Below are 20,680 nucleotides of genomic sequence, written 5' to 3' on the forward strand. Positions count from 1 at the left end.
GTTGACAAAGTCCTCGAACAAGAATTTTTGAACATCTTTGGACTACAATCCCTGGACGAGCTTTCCCCTCTCAATTTTTGGGATATTGATGCTGAAAGTTTCTAAAGCTTTTAAAACCCCAATCTGGCGCCTAGGAAGAAATGCTTTACACATGTCAATTGCATTTGTTTGAAAATTTCTAAAGCCTTATCTCATCATGTGTGGCATGAAGAAGAAGGATTTGGCAATAAATCTGCCAATTGAATTTGCTAACAGTTTCTACGGTCTTTCCAACCAGCATAGTTAGGAGGATCATCATTCCCAGCAGGTTCATTATGGAATGCATACCACTGAATCCTTCCACCTCCAACGTCTAAAGAAACAAAGTACTGCTTGTAACCCAAAAATACTCGATACCCCACATTTTCAATATCAGTTGGTACAAACTCTGCAATGCCAGTATAGCATGTATAATCTGAGTATGTGGCTTCTTTCAGACCAAATAATTTTCTACATACCTTTGACCATATCCCATCTTCTTTATAGTCCACAACATTGCTCCTATTTTCAATGATCTCTAAACCAACAGCGCATGCTAAAATTTGTTGTAAAGTCATTCAACTAATTACTCGTGTAACTAGAAGCCCCCTTTGTATAGCTAGTGTATATGTATCAAACTTGATGTACCTAAAATATTAGTACTTCATGTATATGGCTATCAATCCATATACGACAAGTAAAATGAAGTTGCCTTTCACTGTCCCACTAGTGAACAAATCTTCCTCTGTTCTTTATCCAGTCACAAGAATGAAATGAATCCATTTCTCAATAAACCAATTTTCCAATGAGGGTCGAGCTGATATTGATTTGAATTACTATGAATTAAGACCATTTTGCCATTAAATCAACACTGCAAGGGCATGAGCCAGATCAGGCCCCAAAGTGGGCCCAACTAAAAAAAAATTCATTTGAATCCAATCAATCTTTGAAATGCCTCAGGACACCCTTCATATACCTCTGGAATTGATCAGCAAAGTTTTCTAATCATTAAAACTCAGCTTACAACTTTCAAGCACATGAGTCACATTTTCACATTTAAACCCAAAGAGGCATTTCAAAAACTGGTCAGAACACCTTTCTGGACTTCACAAATTGATACACGTGTACTCTGATATGTTAAATTTCATCCTGCAAAACCACTCCTCATGAAAAATCCTAGGTGATGAGATATTAATGCACAAAGTTGATTAAATGGCCCTGTCAGCAAATGAGCCTGATAAAATCCATGTGCAGGGACCACAAAATACCTTTACTAAAAATATCAAATGGTCTCCGTGGATCCCCAAATCTGGGGCATAGATACTTTGAAGTACAAGGAAGACCATGGAATATTTAGTTTGATCAGGAATCTGATAAGGTGCAAATGGTGAGCTCATGAAAATAGCCACCTTAATAGATGTAATAATGAAAGTGCAGAAAATTGAACAAAATGGCTCAAGAAACCATCTTGGCCAACTGATCAAACGGATTGGTAGGAGCTTCAAAGTGGAAACATAGCTTTTTTTTAATACTAGCAATACCCTAGAATAAATATTATGATATAACACTCAACTGGGCATTTATTACACATATGCAAAGTGGTGCTCTGACTAGTTGTTAAAACACTGAATTAATCTCAGATGCACCTCTGCACAACCAGACATTTAAATATTTGTAATTTTCACAATAGTTTGAAACTATATATTTAAATTTGATTAATTTTGATTTTTTTCTTTGTTGTGCATCCATCCATGCCACATGTCAACTTCTGGTTCACTCGTGGATCCACCCATTCACCACCTCACTTACCAACTCACCTTAAGTCGGACCCACCACTAGACTTTGCCTGCCTTGTCGTTGATCCGTAATGGGTAACCAATGAGCATTTTCCCTTTGTGGTCTAGTGACCACCGTTGGATCATCTCCAACTTGCACACTCATTAATCTCCATTTTTGCTTCAAAATAAAGGCACCTCGAGATGCATGCTCACGAGGGTCCCACCGGTCACTGAGCTAACTCCTCTTGCCTGCCAAAAGCCACTTTCTTTTGACACTTGATATGCAAGTGTTCTTGTATTTAAAGATTATTATATGTCATCCCACCACCAATGTGGGATAAAGGCATTTGCATATACACCTTCTTTATTCTGGCACAACACTTGACCTTACACTGACCAATAGTGTTTGCTTAAAGTTACATAAGCCTTTTAAATGCCACGCAACCCCTGCCATTTACATTTGCTTTAAAAATTCTTAAACCTTATCTATTCTCTGCTGGGAGAGTGGCTCTACGTCTACCAAGAGCATTTGCTTGATAGTTTGTGGAGATTAAGTTATGGAGATTTTCTAGCCTTCAGTTTATAAAGACTTATAAAAACTTATCTAACCTACAAACTAACTCCTAACATCACAAGCTCTAACACGATGGCCCCAACACCTAGTAAACTCACTATGGATTTTAAACAAATCCTTGTTGACAAAGGCCTCAAACAATAATTTATGAACATGTCTAGACTACAATCCCTGGACAAGCTTTCCCCTCTCAATTTTTGGGATATTGATGCTGAAAGTTTCTAAGGCTTTTAAAACCTAAATATGGCACCCAGGAAGAAATGCTTTACACATGTCAGTTGCATTTGTTTTAAAATTTCTAAAGCCTTATCTCATCACACGTGGTAGGAAGAAGAAGGATTTGGCAATACACCTGCCAATTGAATTTGCTGAAAGTTTCTACGGTCTTTCGAACCAGCACAGTTAGGAGGATCATCATTCCCAACAGGTTCATTATGGAATGCATACCACTACATCCTTCCACCTCCAACGTCAGAAGAAAAAAAGTACTGCTTGTAACCCAAAAATACTCGATACCCCACATTTTCAATATCAGGTGGTACAAACTCTGCAATGCCAGTATAGCATGTATAATCTGAGTATGTGGCTTCTTTCAAACCAAATATTTTTTTGCATACCTTTGACCATATCCCATCTTCTTTATAGTCCACAACATAGCTGCTATTTTCAATGATCTCTAAACCAACAGTGCATGCTAAAATTTGTTGTAAATTCATTTGACTAATTACTCGTGTAATGGGAAGCCCCCTTTCTATAGCTGGTGTATATGTATCAAACTTGATGTACCTGAAAGATTAGTACTTCATGTATATGTCTATTAATCCATATACGACAAGTAAAATGAAGTTGTCTTTCATTGTCCCACTAGCGAAGAAATCTTCCCGTGTTCTTTATCCAGTCACAAGAATGAAATGAAATCATTTCTCAATAAACCAAGTTTTCAATGAGGGTTGAACTGATATTGATATGCATTACTATGAATTAAGACCATTTCGCCATAAAATCAACACTACAAGGGCATGAGCCAGATCGGGCCCCAAAGCGGGGTCGACTAAAAAAAATCCATTTGAATCCAACCAACCTTTTGAAATGCCTTAGGGCACCCTTTATATACCTTTGGAATTGATCGACACAGTTTTCCGATAAAAAAAACTCAACTTTCAAGCACATGCATCACATTTTCACATTAAAATCCAAAGAGGCATTTCAAAAATTGGTTAGAACACCGTTTTGGACTTCACAAACTGATAGGCATGTACTCTGATATGTTAAATTTCATCCTACCAAACCAATCCTCATGAAAAATCTTGGGTGATGAGATATTAATGCACAAAGTTGATTAAATGGCTCTGTCAGCAAATGAACCTGATAAAATCCACGTGTAGGGACCACAAAATGGCTTTACTAAAAATATCGAATGGTCTCCATGGATCCCCAAATATGGGGCATAGATTGTTTGAAGTAAAAGGAAGAGCATGGAATGTTCATTTTGACCAGGAATATGATAGGGTGCAAAGGGTGAGCTCATGAAAATAGCCACTTTAACAGATGTAACAACAAAAGTGTAGAAAACTAAACAAAATGGCTCAAGAAACCATCTTGGAAAACTGATCAAACGGATTGGTAGGAGCTTCAAACTGGAAACATAGCTTCTCTTTCATACTAGCTATACCTTGGAATAAATATTTTGATATAACACTCAACTGGGCATTTATTACACATATGCAAAGTGGTGCTCTGACTAGCTGTTAAAATAGGGACTTATGCAAACATCACAAACTGCAAATGGATTGGGCTTACCAAACTGAGAAAATAGATCATAGGGACTTGAAACTTGGCATGTGGACACACCTATATGCATATAATTAAATGCACTTTTAATTTCAACATGATGATCTACTGGTCATAAAATGCAAATCCTCAAAGTAGGCCACTTAGTAAAATCTGAATTTGTGCATAGAATAGCTTTCAATCCACCCCTTGAAATGGGTACTTGACAAACTAATCTAAATTGAAATCTGAAAGATGTAGAACACTACATAGTCTAAATGAAAGGTGTACAACAATTTTCCAAAGCTTTACCTCTTGATAATCAACTAGCTCCATTTTACATGCCCTCAAAGTGGGCCTCTCAGGTTGATTCATTAGGTGGTCATTTGAAAGTGCAGATGCAAAATTTTGAAATGGGCCTCTCAAATTCTCAAATTTTATGGGTCCCAACACCTTGTCAGATTAATAGGAGCTGAATTATCCTTCAATGTCAATTTCTTAGTTGTAGTCATAGGAGTGCTTACCGGTTTGGAATTTTCCATACCAAATTTCTTCAAAAGTTCCTTCGAGTACTTTGTTTGACATATCAATATGCCTTTATTTGTTTGTAAAATCTACAAGCCTAGAAATTTTTTTATCTCTAAAATCATAGACATTTCAAATTCTTCCTGTATCTTGTTAGTAAAGTCTTTGCATAACTCTTCTTCACCTAGAAAATTGATATCATCCACAAATACTTCAATAACCAAAATGTCATCATTGGTGACTTTGTAATACAAATTATTGTCAGCATTACCTTTTATGTAGCCAAGCTTCAAAAGATATGTATCCAATCTAGCATACCAAGCTATGGGAGCTTGCTTCAATCCATATAAAGCTTTCCTTAACCTGCAAACCATGTCCTTATTATCTCTCAATGAAAATACATTAGGTTGTTCAATGTAAACTTCTTCCTCAAGATCTCCATTCAAAAATGCACATTTTACATCCATTTGATAAACTTTATAGTTCTTATGATCTACAAATGCAAGAAATAGTCTAACTGCCTCAATTCTGGCTATCGGTGCAAAGGTTTCATTATAATCTATTCCTTCTTTCTATGAATAACCTTTACAAACTAATCTTTCTTTGTTCCTGATTACTTCACCATCTTCATTAAGTTTATTTCTATATACCCATTTAGTTCCAATTACATTTTTGTCTTTAGGTCGGGGAACTAATGTCCAAGTATTATTCTTTTCAATTTGTTCTAATTCATCTTGCATAGCTTTTATCCAATGTTTATCTTGACATGCTTCAACAATTGATGCTGGTTCAACTTGAGAAATTAAACATACCTCTTCATTTGCTAATCTTCCTCTAGTCATAACACCTTTATTCTTATTTTTAATTATCTGATTCTTTAAATGATTCAATCTTACATACTTGGGTTTGTTCTTCACTCATAGTTGAGTTTCTTGATGATGCCAATGTGACTGGATCTTCACTTTGTACCAGTGCAATATGTGTTGGTTCATTTATAGTCATTTCAACTGCCGGTTCTATAGATCTTGAATCTCCTCTAAAATGTTCATCTATATTCACATTAGTACTCTCAATGATTTTTTGTAACCTTTTATTAAAACATCTATATGTCTTGCTTCTAGAAGAATAACCAAGAAATGTTCCTTCATCACTTCTAGGATCAAATTTACCAATATACTCATCTCTGATAATATAAAATTTGCTTCCAAATATTTTGAAGTACTTAAGAGTAGGAGTATGACCAAACCATAGTTCATAAGGGGTCTTACCGGTTTCAATTTTGATGTGAACTATGTTTAAAGTATAAACCATTGTATTCACTACTTCTCTTGAGTACACATGAGGTATATTTTCTTCCATCAACATGGTTCTTGTTGCATCTAGAATAGTTATGTTCTTCCTTTCCACAACTCCATTCTGTTGGGGTGTCTGGGGTGCTGATAGTTGTCTTTTGATTCCATTCACTTCACAGAATGCATTCAATTTTCTAGATGTAAATTCTCCTCCTTGATCTAATCTCAAACATTTGATTGTTTCGTTTTCTACCATTCCCTTGTATATCTTGAATCTTCCAAAAACTTCTGATTTCTCCCTGAGAAAAGTAACCCAACACATTCTAGAATTATCATCAATTATTAGCATAAAGTATCTATCACCTTGTAGACTTCTTGTTCTTTCCGGACCACATAAATCAATATAAATTAAATCAAGAATATTATTGGATTTCTCAGTAATGCTCTTAAATCTTGTTCTAACTCTCTTTCCCATTTAACATTCCTTACATACTGGATTATGAGGTTTCACAATCTTAGGTAAATCCCTTACTGCCTTAGTTGCACTAATCTTCACAATGCAATCAAAATTCACATTACAAAGTTTCTTATGCCATAACCAACTTTCATCAATGTGTGCAATCAAACATGTCTTATCACTAGTATTCAAATGAAAGATATTACATTTAGTCTGATTACCGGTTACAATCTCCAATCCAGTTCTGTTTATGATTTTGCATTTTCCATTCTTGAATTGTAATTGAAATCCTTTTTCCACTTACTGACCAACACTCAAATTGTTATGTTTTAAACCTTCTACATAATAAACATTGCCAATATTGTGCTTACCATCCAAAGATATAGTGCCTCTTCCTTTGATTAAACAAGCTTTATCATCTCCAAATCTTACTAGACCTCCATGAATTTCCTGAAAAGATAAGAATTTGCTTTTATCACCAATCATATGATGCGAGCATCCACTGTCTATTATCCATTCATCCTTTTCTTCAATTTTTGCTGTCAGTGCCTGCTCTATCAGTTTGACAATAGGTGTCGGTTGATCTTCTCTTATTGCAACAAAAGCCCATCCACTATCTACTTGATCTTCATCTAAGTCATCTATAACACCTTCATCTGCATAGTAACATGGCTTATCTCTATTTTTCTTAAATCTGTATCTCTGATATTCAAGGTTAGGCTTATATGATCTTTTTGCTTCCTCCCATAGTCTTGCATGTCTACCAGGACACCTAGAAGCCATATGACCAACTTTATTGCAATTAAAACATTTGAAAGGTGCTTTACCTTCATACTTACTTCCTACTGGACCTTTAGGCATCTTTATTGCAAATAGTGCTTCAAGTTCTTCAAGTTCTTCATTTTCTTTTCTCATATCTTCAAGTTCTTATGCATAAAGTGCTTTCCAATTAGTTTTGTCAGATGATGATGATGATAATGCTGATGATGATGATGCTTTGAAAGCTAAATCAGTCTTTAATATAGCAACATGACCAAACTCCTTAAGCTCAAATGTTGAAAGTTTCCCAACCAAAGTATCTCTAGATACTGATGTATTAGGCATTGTTCTCAACTCATTAATAGCAGTCACTTTCATTTTGTAAGCCGGTGGCAAAGCTCTTAAAAATTTAAACACAATTTCATCTTCACTTAACGATCCTCCACAACATTGTATTCCTAAAACAATTTCATTAACTCTTTCCATAAATGCAGAAATTCTTTCATTTTCTTCCATTTTTAAATTTTCATACCTGACCTGGTAACATTCCAGTTTTGCAATCTTGACAATGGTATCTTCTTTATTCAATGTTTCTAGTTTATCCCAAATAGTTTTAGCAGTAGATTAGTCTAATAATCCCATGATTTGTTGATCTGATAATGCACTCAAAAGTGCTTCTCTTGCTTTGCAATCATTCTCCAAGACCTAAGACAATGTCGGTGGATGAGGTTGATTCAGAGTAGGACCAACATAGCCATTCTTAGTAACATCCCATATATCTCTTCCAAAGTAGTTTAGATGTGTTTCCATTCTAATCTTCCATATACCATAGTTAGTTCCATCAAGTTTTGGACTGTCCTTCCAAAAAATATTTGTTGCCATAGGATCTCCTCAAGTTGTTAGGCTTCTGCAAAAAGAGGACTTGGCTCTGATACCAATTGTTCAGAATTGGGAAGGACAACTAAGAGAGGGGGGTGAATCAGTTGTAAACCAGTTGTTAGTAAATTATAACCCAAATGCAAATTATTCCAACTTAAACTTAGTGTTGGTAAACCAAACTTATATGTCGGTAAAACAGATTAACATTTAGAGCAGTACTAGTGTAACTTAATGCATGAAACAGAAAGAGAAATAACATCCACAACACATGACACAAAGATTTTGACGTAGAAACCCAGTAAGGGGAAAAACCATGGTGGGAAACATTACCCACAATTAGATGATACTACTACAGATAGTAAGTGTATACAAATGGGGTATGCACATGCAGAAAGGCCAACCGCCTATAGCTCACTTCTCAATCACAAAATAGGAGTCACACTGACTACAATTGGATGGTTAAATCCAATAACAATGTACTTCTTCAGAATAGCATCTACAATGTTGGATTCAGTACCGGTTTAAGCTCTGAACATGAGTGTCAAACACCTTCATAACCTTTCCTTCAACCTTCAGATAATGTCTGCATGATTCACACAAGCATCTGCTTATTTTTGCTCTTCAATATTCAGACACTCTCATCATGATCCTGATCATCAATAAGATCTTACAATCATATATATAGAACCTAAGACCTATACATAAGGTCGATTCACTAAAGATATTACAATTAAATCAATTACAAATAAGTCTTGATGCAATACAATATTTCGGCTCAATACATTTATCACATTATTCAATCAATAAACCATTTTCAATATGTGTCATGTTGATCTGGAATAGATATCATGTACCAGTCCATAACTTAGACCTATCTGTCGGTAAAGGCAAATCTGTCAACTCGATTAGACCAATAAGAAAAACACCAAATCCAAACATCCAATCCATGTTTTTGACATAACCAAATGATCTCCAAATGATAACAAGTTATCATCACTGCCGGTGAACAATATATTATGCTGGTGAACATATACCGGCGACTGTGCATAAGCCACTAACCATGTTGGGACCACAATATGTCGGTTCATCAATAAACCAATATAACCATAGTGCCAAATCAACAATGCAGACCTCTAAGAAGATAAGTGTTGACATCAATGACAAAACCAATGCAACACATGACGAAGTCATCTATAATACCAACAACCCAGACCAAGCACATTGATATTCAGTATCATTTTGTTAGAGATATGGTCAAAGATGATATGCTAAAGTTGGTTAAGGTCGATACTTTGATGAATTTTGTAGATTCTTTAACTAAGGCTTTGAGTATAGAGAAGTTCATATGTATTTGAAGTCTATGGGGCTCATGGCCCCTAGCAATAAATTTATTGTGTTGATACTCCCTTTTCTCTTGCAAGGTGTTAGACAAGTGGGAGAATGTTGGGAAAATGGTGTCACAACCTTGCATTTATATGAGGTTATTATTTATAGTATTTTTTTTATTTATGCACAAAATGGTGCCAAATTCTCTTAGAAGCTTTTGGTTGGCTAGATAAGCATGGTAATACATTTTCATCAAAAGATTACACCCAGTTTTGAAGATATTAAAGATATTATTTTTTGAGGGTCCGATGAAAGGTATAAATTTTTTTTTCACTTTAGAGTCTTCAAAACTCCCTAAAAAGTGGACTTAAATGGTATACCTTTTTATGAGGTGATAGATCACTTCGCTATCTTTTCGACACATAGTTCACAAGTTATGGCCTTCAGAAGTTTCAACTCCTGAAATAGGAAATATAAAATGCATCAGACACATAAATGAGATGTAAAAGGGAGGAACACATGTTGATGTGTGTTTTTACATGTTATATGGAATCTAGAATAGATATAAGGTCGGCTCTACTTTATTGGGTGGTTTTAACCCATGGTTTTGTAATATCATTTGATGATTTCTTGTATTGTATATCCTATATATGAGGTGTGTGATATAGAGGTTGTGTGTAAGAGTCTTATGACAATTGATTTATCTCTAAGTATCTGATTAGTGGTACTCCTATGAAGAGATTTCTCTACAAGTATATTGTAATATGTTATTGATTGCTGAATAATATATTAAGATACTTTTGGAGTGTGGGGGTTTTCTCCAAAAAGGGTTTTTCCCTTGTAAATCATTGTGTTGTTGTGTTGTGGTATGCATTATATTATGTTGTTAAGTTTATGTAACTGTTGTAATGATCTATAAAAAAATTGAGCTACCCTCCTCTTAAGATTATTTTAGGAAGTTGCTTCACTACTTAACTTCCTTACAAGTGGTATCAGAGCTTGATCACCTTTGGTTTCAGTTGTGGGTAGTTGGGTTTTTTGAACTAATCTAGATTTGAGTGGGAGCTTGTGCAGAAGATGATTTTTTATCTTGTTGTAGGAATTTTCAGATGGCAAGTTCATATGGAAGAATAGAGGTGGAGAAATTTAATGGAAGTAATTTGGAGATGTGGAAACTAAAGATGGAAGATCTACGAATAGATAGAGATCTGTGGGATGTTGTTGATCCGATTGTCTCAAGACCTAGAGATCCTACTATGGTTGCTGAGTATGATGTTATAGACTGAAAAGATAAAGGTCTAACCATTTTGTTCCTAGTAGACTCTGTTTTGATCAATGTCCATGAAAAGAACATTGCAAACAAGTTATGGACTAATCTTGGTGAGATGTATCAAGCAAAATCTTTATTAAATCATATTTTCTTGAGGAAGAAATTTTATTCCTTGAAGATGGAAGAGGGTGGATGAATTGCAGAGCACCTAGAAGCATTTAATATGTTGGTGGCTCAATTGGTATCTATTGGTGTTAAGATAAATGAAGAGGACAAATATCAGATCTTGCTTTGGTCTTTTCCTGATTCATGGGATTCTCTTGTTATGGGTATTGGTAGTACATCTATTTTTTAAAAATTTGAAGATGTAGAGGGTACCCTACTTGATGAATTGATGTAGAGCAAGGTACCCATCAATTCAAAGGGAGCCCTAACTTTCTGTGCAAGATCTAAGGAAAAAGGAAAGAAGAATGAGAAGCACAATAAGTTTAAATCCAAAGAGCGATCAAAATCTCCTAGAAAGTCCAAAGTCATTAGTTAGAATTAAGGTAATTCAAGTCACATCTGCAAGGACTACAAATAAGAAAAGAGGAAGAAAAAGAAGAAGTTTGATTCTGATTCTGAGTCCAAGAAGGAAGATGATGATGCATTCATTGCATCTTTGGCTACTCATGCAGGTAATGATGCATGGTTAATTGACTCAAGTTCATCTTTTCATATGAATTCCAATAAAGATTGGTTTTCTAAATATGAAAAATTTAATGGAGCTAAGGTGTACTTGGGTGACGATTCACATTTAGACATTGTTGGTCGAGGTAAAATTATAATCAGGTTTCTTGATGGTAGAATTAAAAGGATTACCAGTGTGTTGCATATCCCTAGTTTAAAATTAAATTTATTATCCATGATAAAACTGATAGATGCAGGTTGTAAGATGATTAAGGGTGCTATGGTGATTTCTAGAGGTGTTCGTTTTGGAACTTTGTATAAGCTAGAGGCATATACTATTTAGTGTGATAGCACTTCTGTAGAAAGTAAATCTGTGGATACTCCATCAGAAGATTTGAGGGTTTCACCTTTAGTAGATCAACATGTCTTTTGGGGACCTAAGGGTGCCCTTTCTTCTAAAGAAAATTTATATTATGAGATAACTAATTTATGGCACCAGAAGCTTGGCCACAATAGAGAAAAGGGTCTAAGGAATTTTTGTTGAAGGTCTGAATGATTGTAATCTTGAGTTTGATTTATGTGAGCATTGCATTTATGGAAAACAAAACCGCGTTCAGTTTTACTCAAGTTCTATAAATCTTGTGGTTTTTTAGATCTTATTCATTGTGATGTATTTGGTCTTGTAGAGATTTCTTCGATTGGAAAATCCATATATTATGTTTCATTTATTGATCACTTTAGTAGAAGGACATGGGTATACTTTCAAAAGAGTAAATCTAAAGTTTTCAGTCATTTCAAATAATTTAAAGTAATGGTTGAGTTACACATTGGAAATAAAATTAAATGTGTGAGGATTGAAAATGGTGATGATATTTCTCTAATGATTTTGATAGATTTTGTAAATACTGTGGCATTAACTGACAAAAGACAACTCTCTATTCTCCATAGCAGAATGGAGTTGCAGAAAGAATGAACAATACACTGATGGAGAAGGCTAGGAAAATACTAAGTGGTGTTGGTCTAGAACAAAAATTTTGGGTTGAAACTATTGACATTGATTTCTACCTGATTAACAGATCTTGTACATCAGCTCTTGTTGATAAAATGCCGATGGAAGCATGGTCAAGTCATGCCTATGGAAGCATGGTCAAGTCACAAACCTTAATTGAGACATTTTTGAGTTTTTGGTTTCAAAACATATGCACATGAGCCAAAGGAAAAGTGAACAAAGTTGGAGAACAAGGTTGTAAAATTTATCTTCATCGGTTACAGTTATGGTGTGAAAGGATACAAGCTTTGGGACCCTGTTGCACAAAAGGTAATTCATAGTAGAAGTGTTATTTTTAGAGAAATTAAAACTCCTTTTATTACATTGCAGCCAAAAAAAACTAAATAGGAAGATGTGATTCAATTCCCTTCTATACATGAAAGAGTTGAATCGAGATCACTTGATAGGCAAGAAGTTGAGGAGAGCTCATCTAGCTCTGAATCTTCAGAAGAGGAGGAAGAACCTCCAACTCAACTTGTTCAAAGGTCTATTAGTTTCAAATTCTGATTTCCCTCTTATCCCCCTGTAAGAAAATGAATAACTCTGTCTACATATGAAGAGATCAAGGAAAAAAGAACCTTAGAGTAACATATAACAAGGTTTTGAGAACATTCTACACTTTGAACTTATCCAAAGTTCAGGTGGGTATACCTTTTGTGAATACTTTCACACCTTTAAATGAGATCCACAGTAAACCAGTGTCAAAAACCAGTGGATTTGATCACCTCAACATATACTGAAATATTTGAATAAAAACTTATATACTTCTTCAATATTGATCTTCAAGAAAATTAGAAAGAATCCCACAACAAGTACCAATGCCTTATCCAGGCCACAAAGTCACCTAAATTAAGAAATAATTTTCAACAATTGAACATTCTGATACGCCTCATCATCTCATCTTTCATGAACCTCATACATGCCTAGCATATACATAGATCCTTTCCCATTTAACTAAAATAATTCATCAGATTCATGGCAATAGACAATAGATTTGCTGACAGAAATATTCCTTGCACATTTAATCCCTCTCCTGAAGAGAAAAGCCAGAAATAATGTCTATAAGATCGCCTTACAATCCATGCTCATTCGAACAACCCTAGATTATCCAAATGAAACCTGCAAACTACAGAATGCACACCAAAAGACAAAGAAATTTTAGGCTTGAAACTTTGATTTATATATTTATATTCATTCTTGAAAATATTACATCATCCAGAGTCATCTCCTTGAAACCAGAAAAAGAAACCTAAATATATTTTGCCATAGTTTCTTTACAAAATTCTTGTGATCCCTTTTTCACTAGTCCTGGTATCCATTTATAACATTATTGATGCATACAAGCTTCGGAAATTCCTAGAAAGGTTTGTTACAAACTGCGATACTCTCCAAGAAACAATTACAAGTCTTTTTCAATATCAACGGCCTCTTACGTTTGTTGTTTTGCTGTAACCTTTTCTATCTGCTCTGGAGTATCTTCGTTTTGCCTGATATACTTGTCCTTCCACTCCTGGAACACATCATCACTTGGCCAAGCAAAGCTAATTATATTTTGTTTCATCCCTTCTAGCCTTTTCCAAGTGACCCTTAACTGCCTAATTTCTGTTTCTATGAAACCATAATGTGATTTCACCTTTTCAATCTCTTCAATTGTCTGGACAAATAAGGATTTGTCATCAGTGTTAATGATTTCATTAACCCTATGAGACAATTTGTGGTCCATCTCTTCTAGCCATGCCTTCTCCTCTTTCAACTAAATTGGACATACAAAACCCCCTGGAAACAACTCATATTTGTGATCTGAATATTCATTTCTATATAGTTGGGCTTTTCTTTTTACACCTACCCTTTCCTCTGAGAATATATTCATTTCTTTTATAAACTCACTAGTGGACCTAAGATTGTCATTTGCCTCTGCATCTGCATGGGATGAACAGATGAGCTTTAACTCCTTACCTCTAGGCATCCACTTATTAAGAATTGGTTCTAAGGTGGTTTCATCCTCTCTTAAATCAATCAAAATATTCAGGATCCTTTTCATATAAATGTGTACAACAGAGGCCTTGATCAAATCAGCAAACTTCAAAATTGTGGCTTTTAGCTTTTCTTCATACTTGCATGCGAACAATGTTTGAGCTTGTTTCAACTTTTCCAACTCATGTTGGACAGTTTCAGTTGACTAGAAACTAGAAGGCATGGGAGAAGGGGGATATTCTATAATGGGACTGGTAGGTGGAGGTCTTGCTAGAGAGGAGGCTATCATAAGAGTAGAGGATTCACCTGGATGGTACTGACCTACCAACTGACTCTGAAGTCTAGCAATAATATTGTCTCTATTGGCTACTCCTTCTTTGGCCTCATTGTAAGCCTTTGAGATGGTTTCCAATTTTAATTGGAGATTAGCCTTTTCTTTTGCCTCCTTTTCTGTTGCTGCCACACTGAACTTTGTAGTTTCCAAGACTGTGCTTGCAGCTTCCACCACCCCTGTATCTTGGACTCTTTTTACAATCATGCCTCCTAGGAGACTAGAATCTGATACACCTTTCCTCCTTTTACTCTCATCCTTCTTCAGTGACCACATGACTAGAGAAGCATTATCTTTGTTGAAGGTCACTCCTTCCATGGGTTTGGTTTCCTTCCTTACTACTTCAAGAACTAGAGCATCAACTATATCCCATTCAGGGAGGATTAAAACTCCAGCCTTAAGCACCATCTCTCTTCCCTTCTCTGGAGTAATAGTCTTAAACTCTTCAATCATTTCTTTCTTTACCTCTTCTTCCACTTGAGTTACATCTCTATGAGGATGTTCACTCTTCCTTTGCTCACATCTGGCTTTGAATTGTTCCATATTTTGCTTCCACACAAATTACATGAAAGCCCCTATTGTAACAAAATTACTGTCAGCTAGGAATTCCTCACTGTCTTGCTTGACAGTAAGGTCTAGCTCCTTACCTTTGAGCTCACCTTTAGTTAAGTTCATTTCAGCACTAGGTAGCTCTTCTGGCATACCTTCTTGTGTCTCCTCATATGTGTAAGTAATCTCCTCAAGACTCCCCAATTGTAACAGTTGTTTAGCCACTGCTTGCTCATCTCCTATGTGGATAGGGGATTGAGATGGAGGATAGAGAGGTTCACCAGTTTCAACTTCCTTCCCCACTCTTTTCCTTTTAGGGGAATCTTGGATGTCAATGACATCTTCAATTGCTCTTTTCCCTCTTGAAGTGGAAGTCTCACCTATCACTGGCATCATCACACTGTACTTTGATTTCGTATGCATCACATAATCAATAGGTGGGATAGCCTTAGCAAAGGCAGGCTTAGCTAGGACCAATTTAACCCTATTAGGATCATTTTGCATTATAGCCTCCCTTTTTTCTTTCAAGGTTTGCATGAGGTCTTCACAATAAAGAATCAAGAATTTGACTTTCTCCTCAAAAGGGTTGAAGCTAGAAAGAGGGTCATAACTACTATCAAATTGATGAATAAAGTTAAGAGCCCTTTTATATGCAACCCACTTCTCCTTCCTCAGTTCCTGCTCATGTAAATTGAATTCATTCCTAATTAAATCTTTAGGGAACTGAAATTGGTGAGGCCTACCTTTACACACTACCCTCTTTCTAAACATGTCATTTCAAAAATCCTTAGGGTCTGCACATCTTGAAACTGTAGTTGACAACCTATATGTCTTAAAGAATTCTTCAAAATATTTCCAGCCACCTTTAGTGATCACAAAATGATGGGCCACGGTAATGGTTGGGAAAATGGTCTCTTTACCCCTATTTGTCAGCTCTGCCTCTTGTACACCTCTAATTTGCCTCAAGACTTGTGCAATCCCTATCTTCGATGGGACCTAATAGGGCAATAGATAGGGAGTACCTCTGAAACCATACACTCTGAAAATGGTAGAAACAGGGTACAAATACATATCTCCCCAATTGTGAACAATCTTAATAACCTTAGCAAACTCTTTAGGCCTGAGGAATTCCAAGAGCACCTTAGGAATCCTATGGTTTTCTGTGCACAAAAGAATCCTAATTTTAGATGAAAAGCATCTAGAAAACTTTAGATAACTAGTATCCTCTCTATCCTAGAATAAAACAGTGCTCCAAAGTTGAACAGGCATCTCTTGCTTATCTTTCACTTTAACCAAATCCATTTCCTTTGCAAAATAGTCAGCAGCCTTGAACAAAAACATGTGCATTAAAAGAGAGTACCATCCAAATGGTCTATCCACCTTACCATTTTTAATCCCTACCAGCCCAATATGAATTGCATTAGTTAGATAGGGTGCATAATCAAATGTTATTGCCAAACAGGGGTTTAGAATTTGTGCAATCATTAGCATGTAATGGGTTGGCATGTTTTTCTCAACATCTTCTCCAAAAATCTGACAAAGTGCCCAATACATGCCCTTAGCTCTTAGAGTAAACAAATTCATGGAAAAGGGTTCCATTGTACTGAGGCCTACAACTATCAACCCTCCTATTTTAACAAAGATCTCTTTCAATGGCACACTCCTAAGGTGATCCCTTTGTGCATCATAAACCTAGGCTAGTGATTCAAAATCAATAGGCTCTAACAAATTTGAAGATTCACTGAGCTTGAACACACTTCTGAATTCATCATCTTTAATTTCAATCAGGGCTGATCCTTTCACATTCCTGATACATCTAGCTATAGGGTCATAATTTTGGGCAATCAAATTCAACAAATCTACATCCATGAATACACTAGGAACTATAAGCTTCCCCACATTCAATTCCCATATGCTATTTAAAAGGGCAAGGCAATGTCTCTAACCAAAACCTACTTTGAACAATCCTAAACCTGACAGCCCTATTTGTGGATCCCTTAACCAATTACCTTTATCATATAAGCCATCTCCAATTCTTAGATGAGGGTTCTTTGGTACCAATTCTTTAGCTTTAGCCCTGACATTGGTAGACATAGTTAACTATTCCCAAAATTCATCACAAATGTTCCTATCCTAGTAATTCACTTTTCCTGTCAACTCCCTTCTTTGTGCCATCTTGATAATGCAACTATATCACTTGAGACTTGCACATACCTCTAATGAAACAATTCACACAGAAATCACCAAATTCAGACCAAAATTAGCAAGAAAAAGTACAAAAAACCTATTATTTGCTTGAAGAAAACCGCTCTGCAACAGACTTGTTGAAATGATGCCAACATTCAAGTTGATGGGGACTCTAATATGGCAAGTTGGCATTGACTTTTAGAAATTAATCCCGCATGTTTTGGCCATCACCTCAGAATTGAATTCACAAATTGAATTAAAAAATGGGCTCCAACGGATCATAAATTCTCTAAGTATTTCCTCTATTTCGTTGTTTCACTATTTCGCAAAGCTTAAAACCTTTGTACTTTTCTTTCATGAAACAACGACAACCACTGGATCATGGGAACTTGCACTGCTTTTATTCTGTTTGGTCTTTCTATGTTAGTGACGGGCCCTACCTTCTTTTTGCTATTTCACGGGCCTTAAAACTTGTGCAATTTTCTTTCGCGAAGCAACGTCAGTCATTAGATCATGATCTACCTGCCCAATCTTTATTTCCTACAATTACTGTCAGTCTTATTAACTAACCATGCACCACCTTAACAGCTAATAGTTTTCATCACTTCGCGAAGGTTAGACTACAGGCATCTTCGTGTTGCGAAACAACGGCAAGCATTAGATCAATCTCGATATGTACACTATTTAACATTCTCGAACCTTTAAGTGTGGGCCCTTTAACTCGGAGACCACTTGCTTTATCTCGTCACCGGTTAAGAAATGCCACGTGGCAATCGGTCTTTTGCTCAAGAAGTCCCATCGGGTTCCATTCTGAAACTACCATGTGCTTTACTTTACTATTCTCCACATAACTGCCGGTTGAACCAAGGCGGGCCCTCAACTACCCTACAAAAGCCACGCGCACTTGACAAGTCACCATTACACTCCATGAAACAAACCATCTGTCCTGCCATGTCATCCGTCATGTGATTGCCACATCATTTCGCTTCTTCGCAAACCTTAATATCCACTGGACTTTAGGCTGGGAATCCACGACAACCGTCTGATTAAATCCTACATAATCAGCCTTTAAAACTTTATGACCTGCCTGTCCTTTGGGCCCACCGACCCTTTCACTATTTCATAGAGCTTAAACCTCAGGCCACTTATCTTTGCAAAGCAGCGATAACTATTGGATCTCGGCAACTTGCTCATCGGTTACCTTTGTCGTGACCACCTCTATCGGGCCGTCCACCTTTTTGCAACTTCACAAAAGGTAAACAATGGGTACCTTTAGGCCACGAATCAACGCGAGCCATTGATCTTTCCTAAGTTGATCATCCTTTAACCAATTACTTGACGCACCTCTGGGACCTGCCAAGTCTTTAGCTGTTTTGCAGAACTTATATCACGTGCATCTCGGGCTAGCGAATCAACGCAAGCCGTTAGATCAACAATGAGTTTCACAATAATTAAGGGGCCCGACAAACATTAAAACAAGACAAAGGTAAAGGGGCACAAATTTAAAATATTAAGGGTCCTCATAGGGAAAGAACTAATGGGGGGAATACTTTTCATGATAGACCAACCCTTCTTTAAGTGGCAAAAGTGGCACAAAAATAGAACACAAGGGTTTTTTCATAACGTAAGCAAAGGTTAAAACTCAAAAACCTTAAACCCTCTTCTGACCCAAGAAAAACAGAGGAAACAAGGCCATACTAGATACATTTTTTGCAAACTTTTAGCCAACTATGGAACAAGAATACCCAATTTTAAACAGTGATAACAACGGCTTTGATTGGGGATGGTTGATTGCAAGATCAACACAAGAATTCAAAAACTCTCTAGAGAACAGACCAAACACAAGCCCAAAAAACAACAACAAAAGAAAACCTAAATATGTACAGACTAAGACCTACTATGCATGGACATTAAGAGAAGTAATGTTACAGGAATTGTCCATGCACTAGAAAATTCCTATACCTCATCATTCATATTCTACAAAAAATATGAATCATTTCCATTAAGATCACAAACCACAGAGGGGCCTATCCATAGTGACTCAAATTTTTTGTGTTTTCCCTTATCTTGTCCTTTTGCATTCCATTGAAGAACCACATCACCAATTTGAAACTTTCTCAACAAGATCGTTTTGTCAAATAGATATTTGGACTGCAATTAGATCTTCAAATTCCTCTTATGAGCCAAAGTTCTAATTTCTTCTATCTCCACCATCTGAATCATCTGTTCTTCCATAGGTTTCAGATAACTCCATGTCTTTAGCTTGCAGGAACTTATACACTGGAAGAAGATTACTGACTGGCACCCTAGACTGCATACCATAAACTAACTCAAAAGGTGAGACACCAATTGCTCTCTTAATAGTAACCTTATCTGCCCAAAGGGCTAATTTCAACTTCTGGTCCCAAGACCTTTTATTTTCCTCCAGGATTTTCTTAATAATGTTCAAGAGGCTCTTATTACTTGATTCAGCTTGCCCATTACCCTAAGGATGATAGGGCGAAGAGTAGGACATAATTATTCCATGGCTAGTGCAAAATTCAACAAACTCTTCTGACCTTAAGCTCATGGCATTATCCATCACTAGTTTTACAGGGACTTCGAATCTGGTTATGACATTATCCATCAAGAAGTCAATAACAACCTTACTTGTGGCTCTTCTAGTGGGTATAGCTTCAATCCACTTGGTAAAATAATCAGTAGCTACTATAATCCACCGATGACCTCTTCCTAATTTTTCAACGATTTCTCCAATAAAATCAATGCCCCATTGGACAAAAGGAGCTTCCACTGTGAATGGGTTGAGGGGTAAAGCTCCCTCATACTTCAATTTTGATGAAAACTTCTGGCATGGGTCACATCTCTGGACATGTTCATGAGCATCTTTAAACAAATTAGGCCAATAATATCTAGCCTGAACTATCTTACCAGCAATTGTCTTGGCAGAGTAATGACCTCCACACACTCCATCATGTATTTCAGTTAACACTCTTTTAGCCTGGGATTTATCCAAACACATTAGCAATGCCCCATCTCTATTCTGCCAAAAAAGGTCACCCTCAATGAGGACATATTTTTGTGATTTCAACTTCAATGTTCTTCTCTGGTTATGGGTCATCCCTTCGGAAAATGTTGCATCCCTTAAAAAATGCACTATCTCTGAGTACCATGGTTGTGTCTCAATACTGGTGACCAGGATGTTCTCAACTTCAACATTATTCACTTCAACATCAAGAAGGTTTGATTCTGCCATCAGCTTAGCAAGGCCTAAACC

The 20,680-nt window shown here is 36.3% G+C and overlaps 1 protein-coding gene across 1 annotated transcript; it reads right to left on the reverse strand.

The window, feature by feature from the left end:
* Nucleotides 1-248: 248 nt before the first annotated feature.
* On the reverse strand, nt 249-596 carry LOC131030523 (zeaxanthin epoxidase, chloroplastic-like). The gene has a single exon (XM_057961374.1). The coding sequence runs from the start codon at nt 594-596 to the stop codon at nt 249-251; it is 348 nt and encodes a 115-aa protein (XP_057817357.1).
* Nucleotides 597-20,680: the final 20,084 nt, after the last annotated feature.

This window comes from Cryptomeria japonica, chromosome 2 (genome assembly GCF_030272615.1).
Source record: "Cryptomeria japonica chromosome 2, Sugi_1.0, whole genome shotgun sequence".
In the NCBI taxonomy this organism is placed as follows: domain Eukaryota; kingdom Viridiplantae; phylum Streptophyta; class Pinopsida; order Cupressales; family Cupressaceae; genus Cryptomeria; species Cryptomeria japonica.

Bases quoted from the DNA above. Each gene is read 5' to 3' on its own strand.
- LOC131030523 (XM_057961374.1), bottom strand. From the start codon at position 596: ATGACTTTACAACAAATTTTAGCATGCGCTGTTGGTTTAGAGATCATT.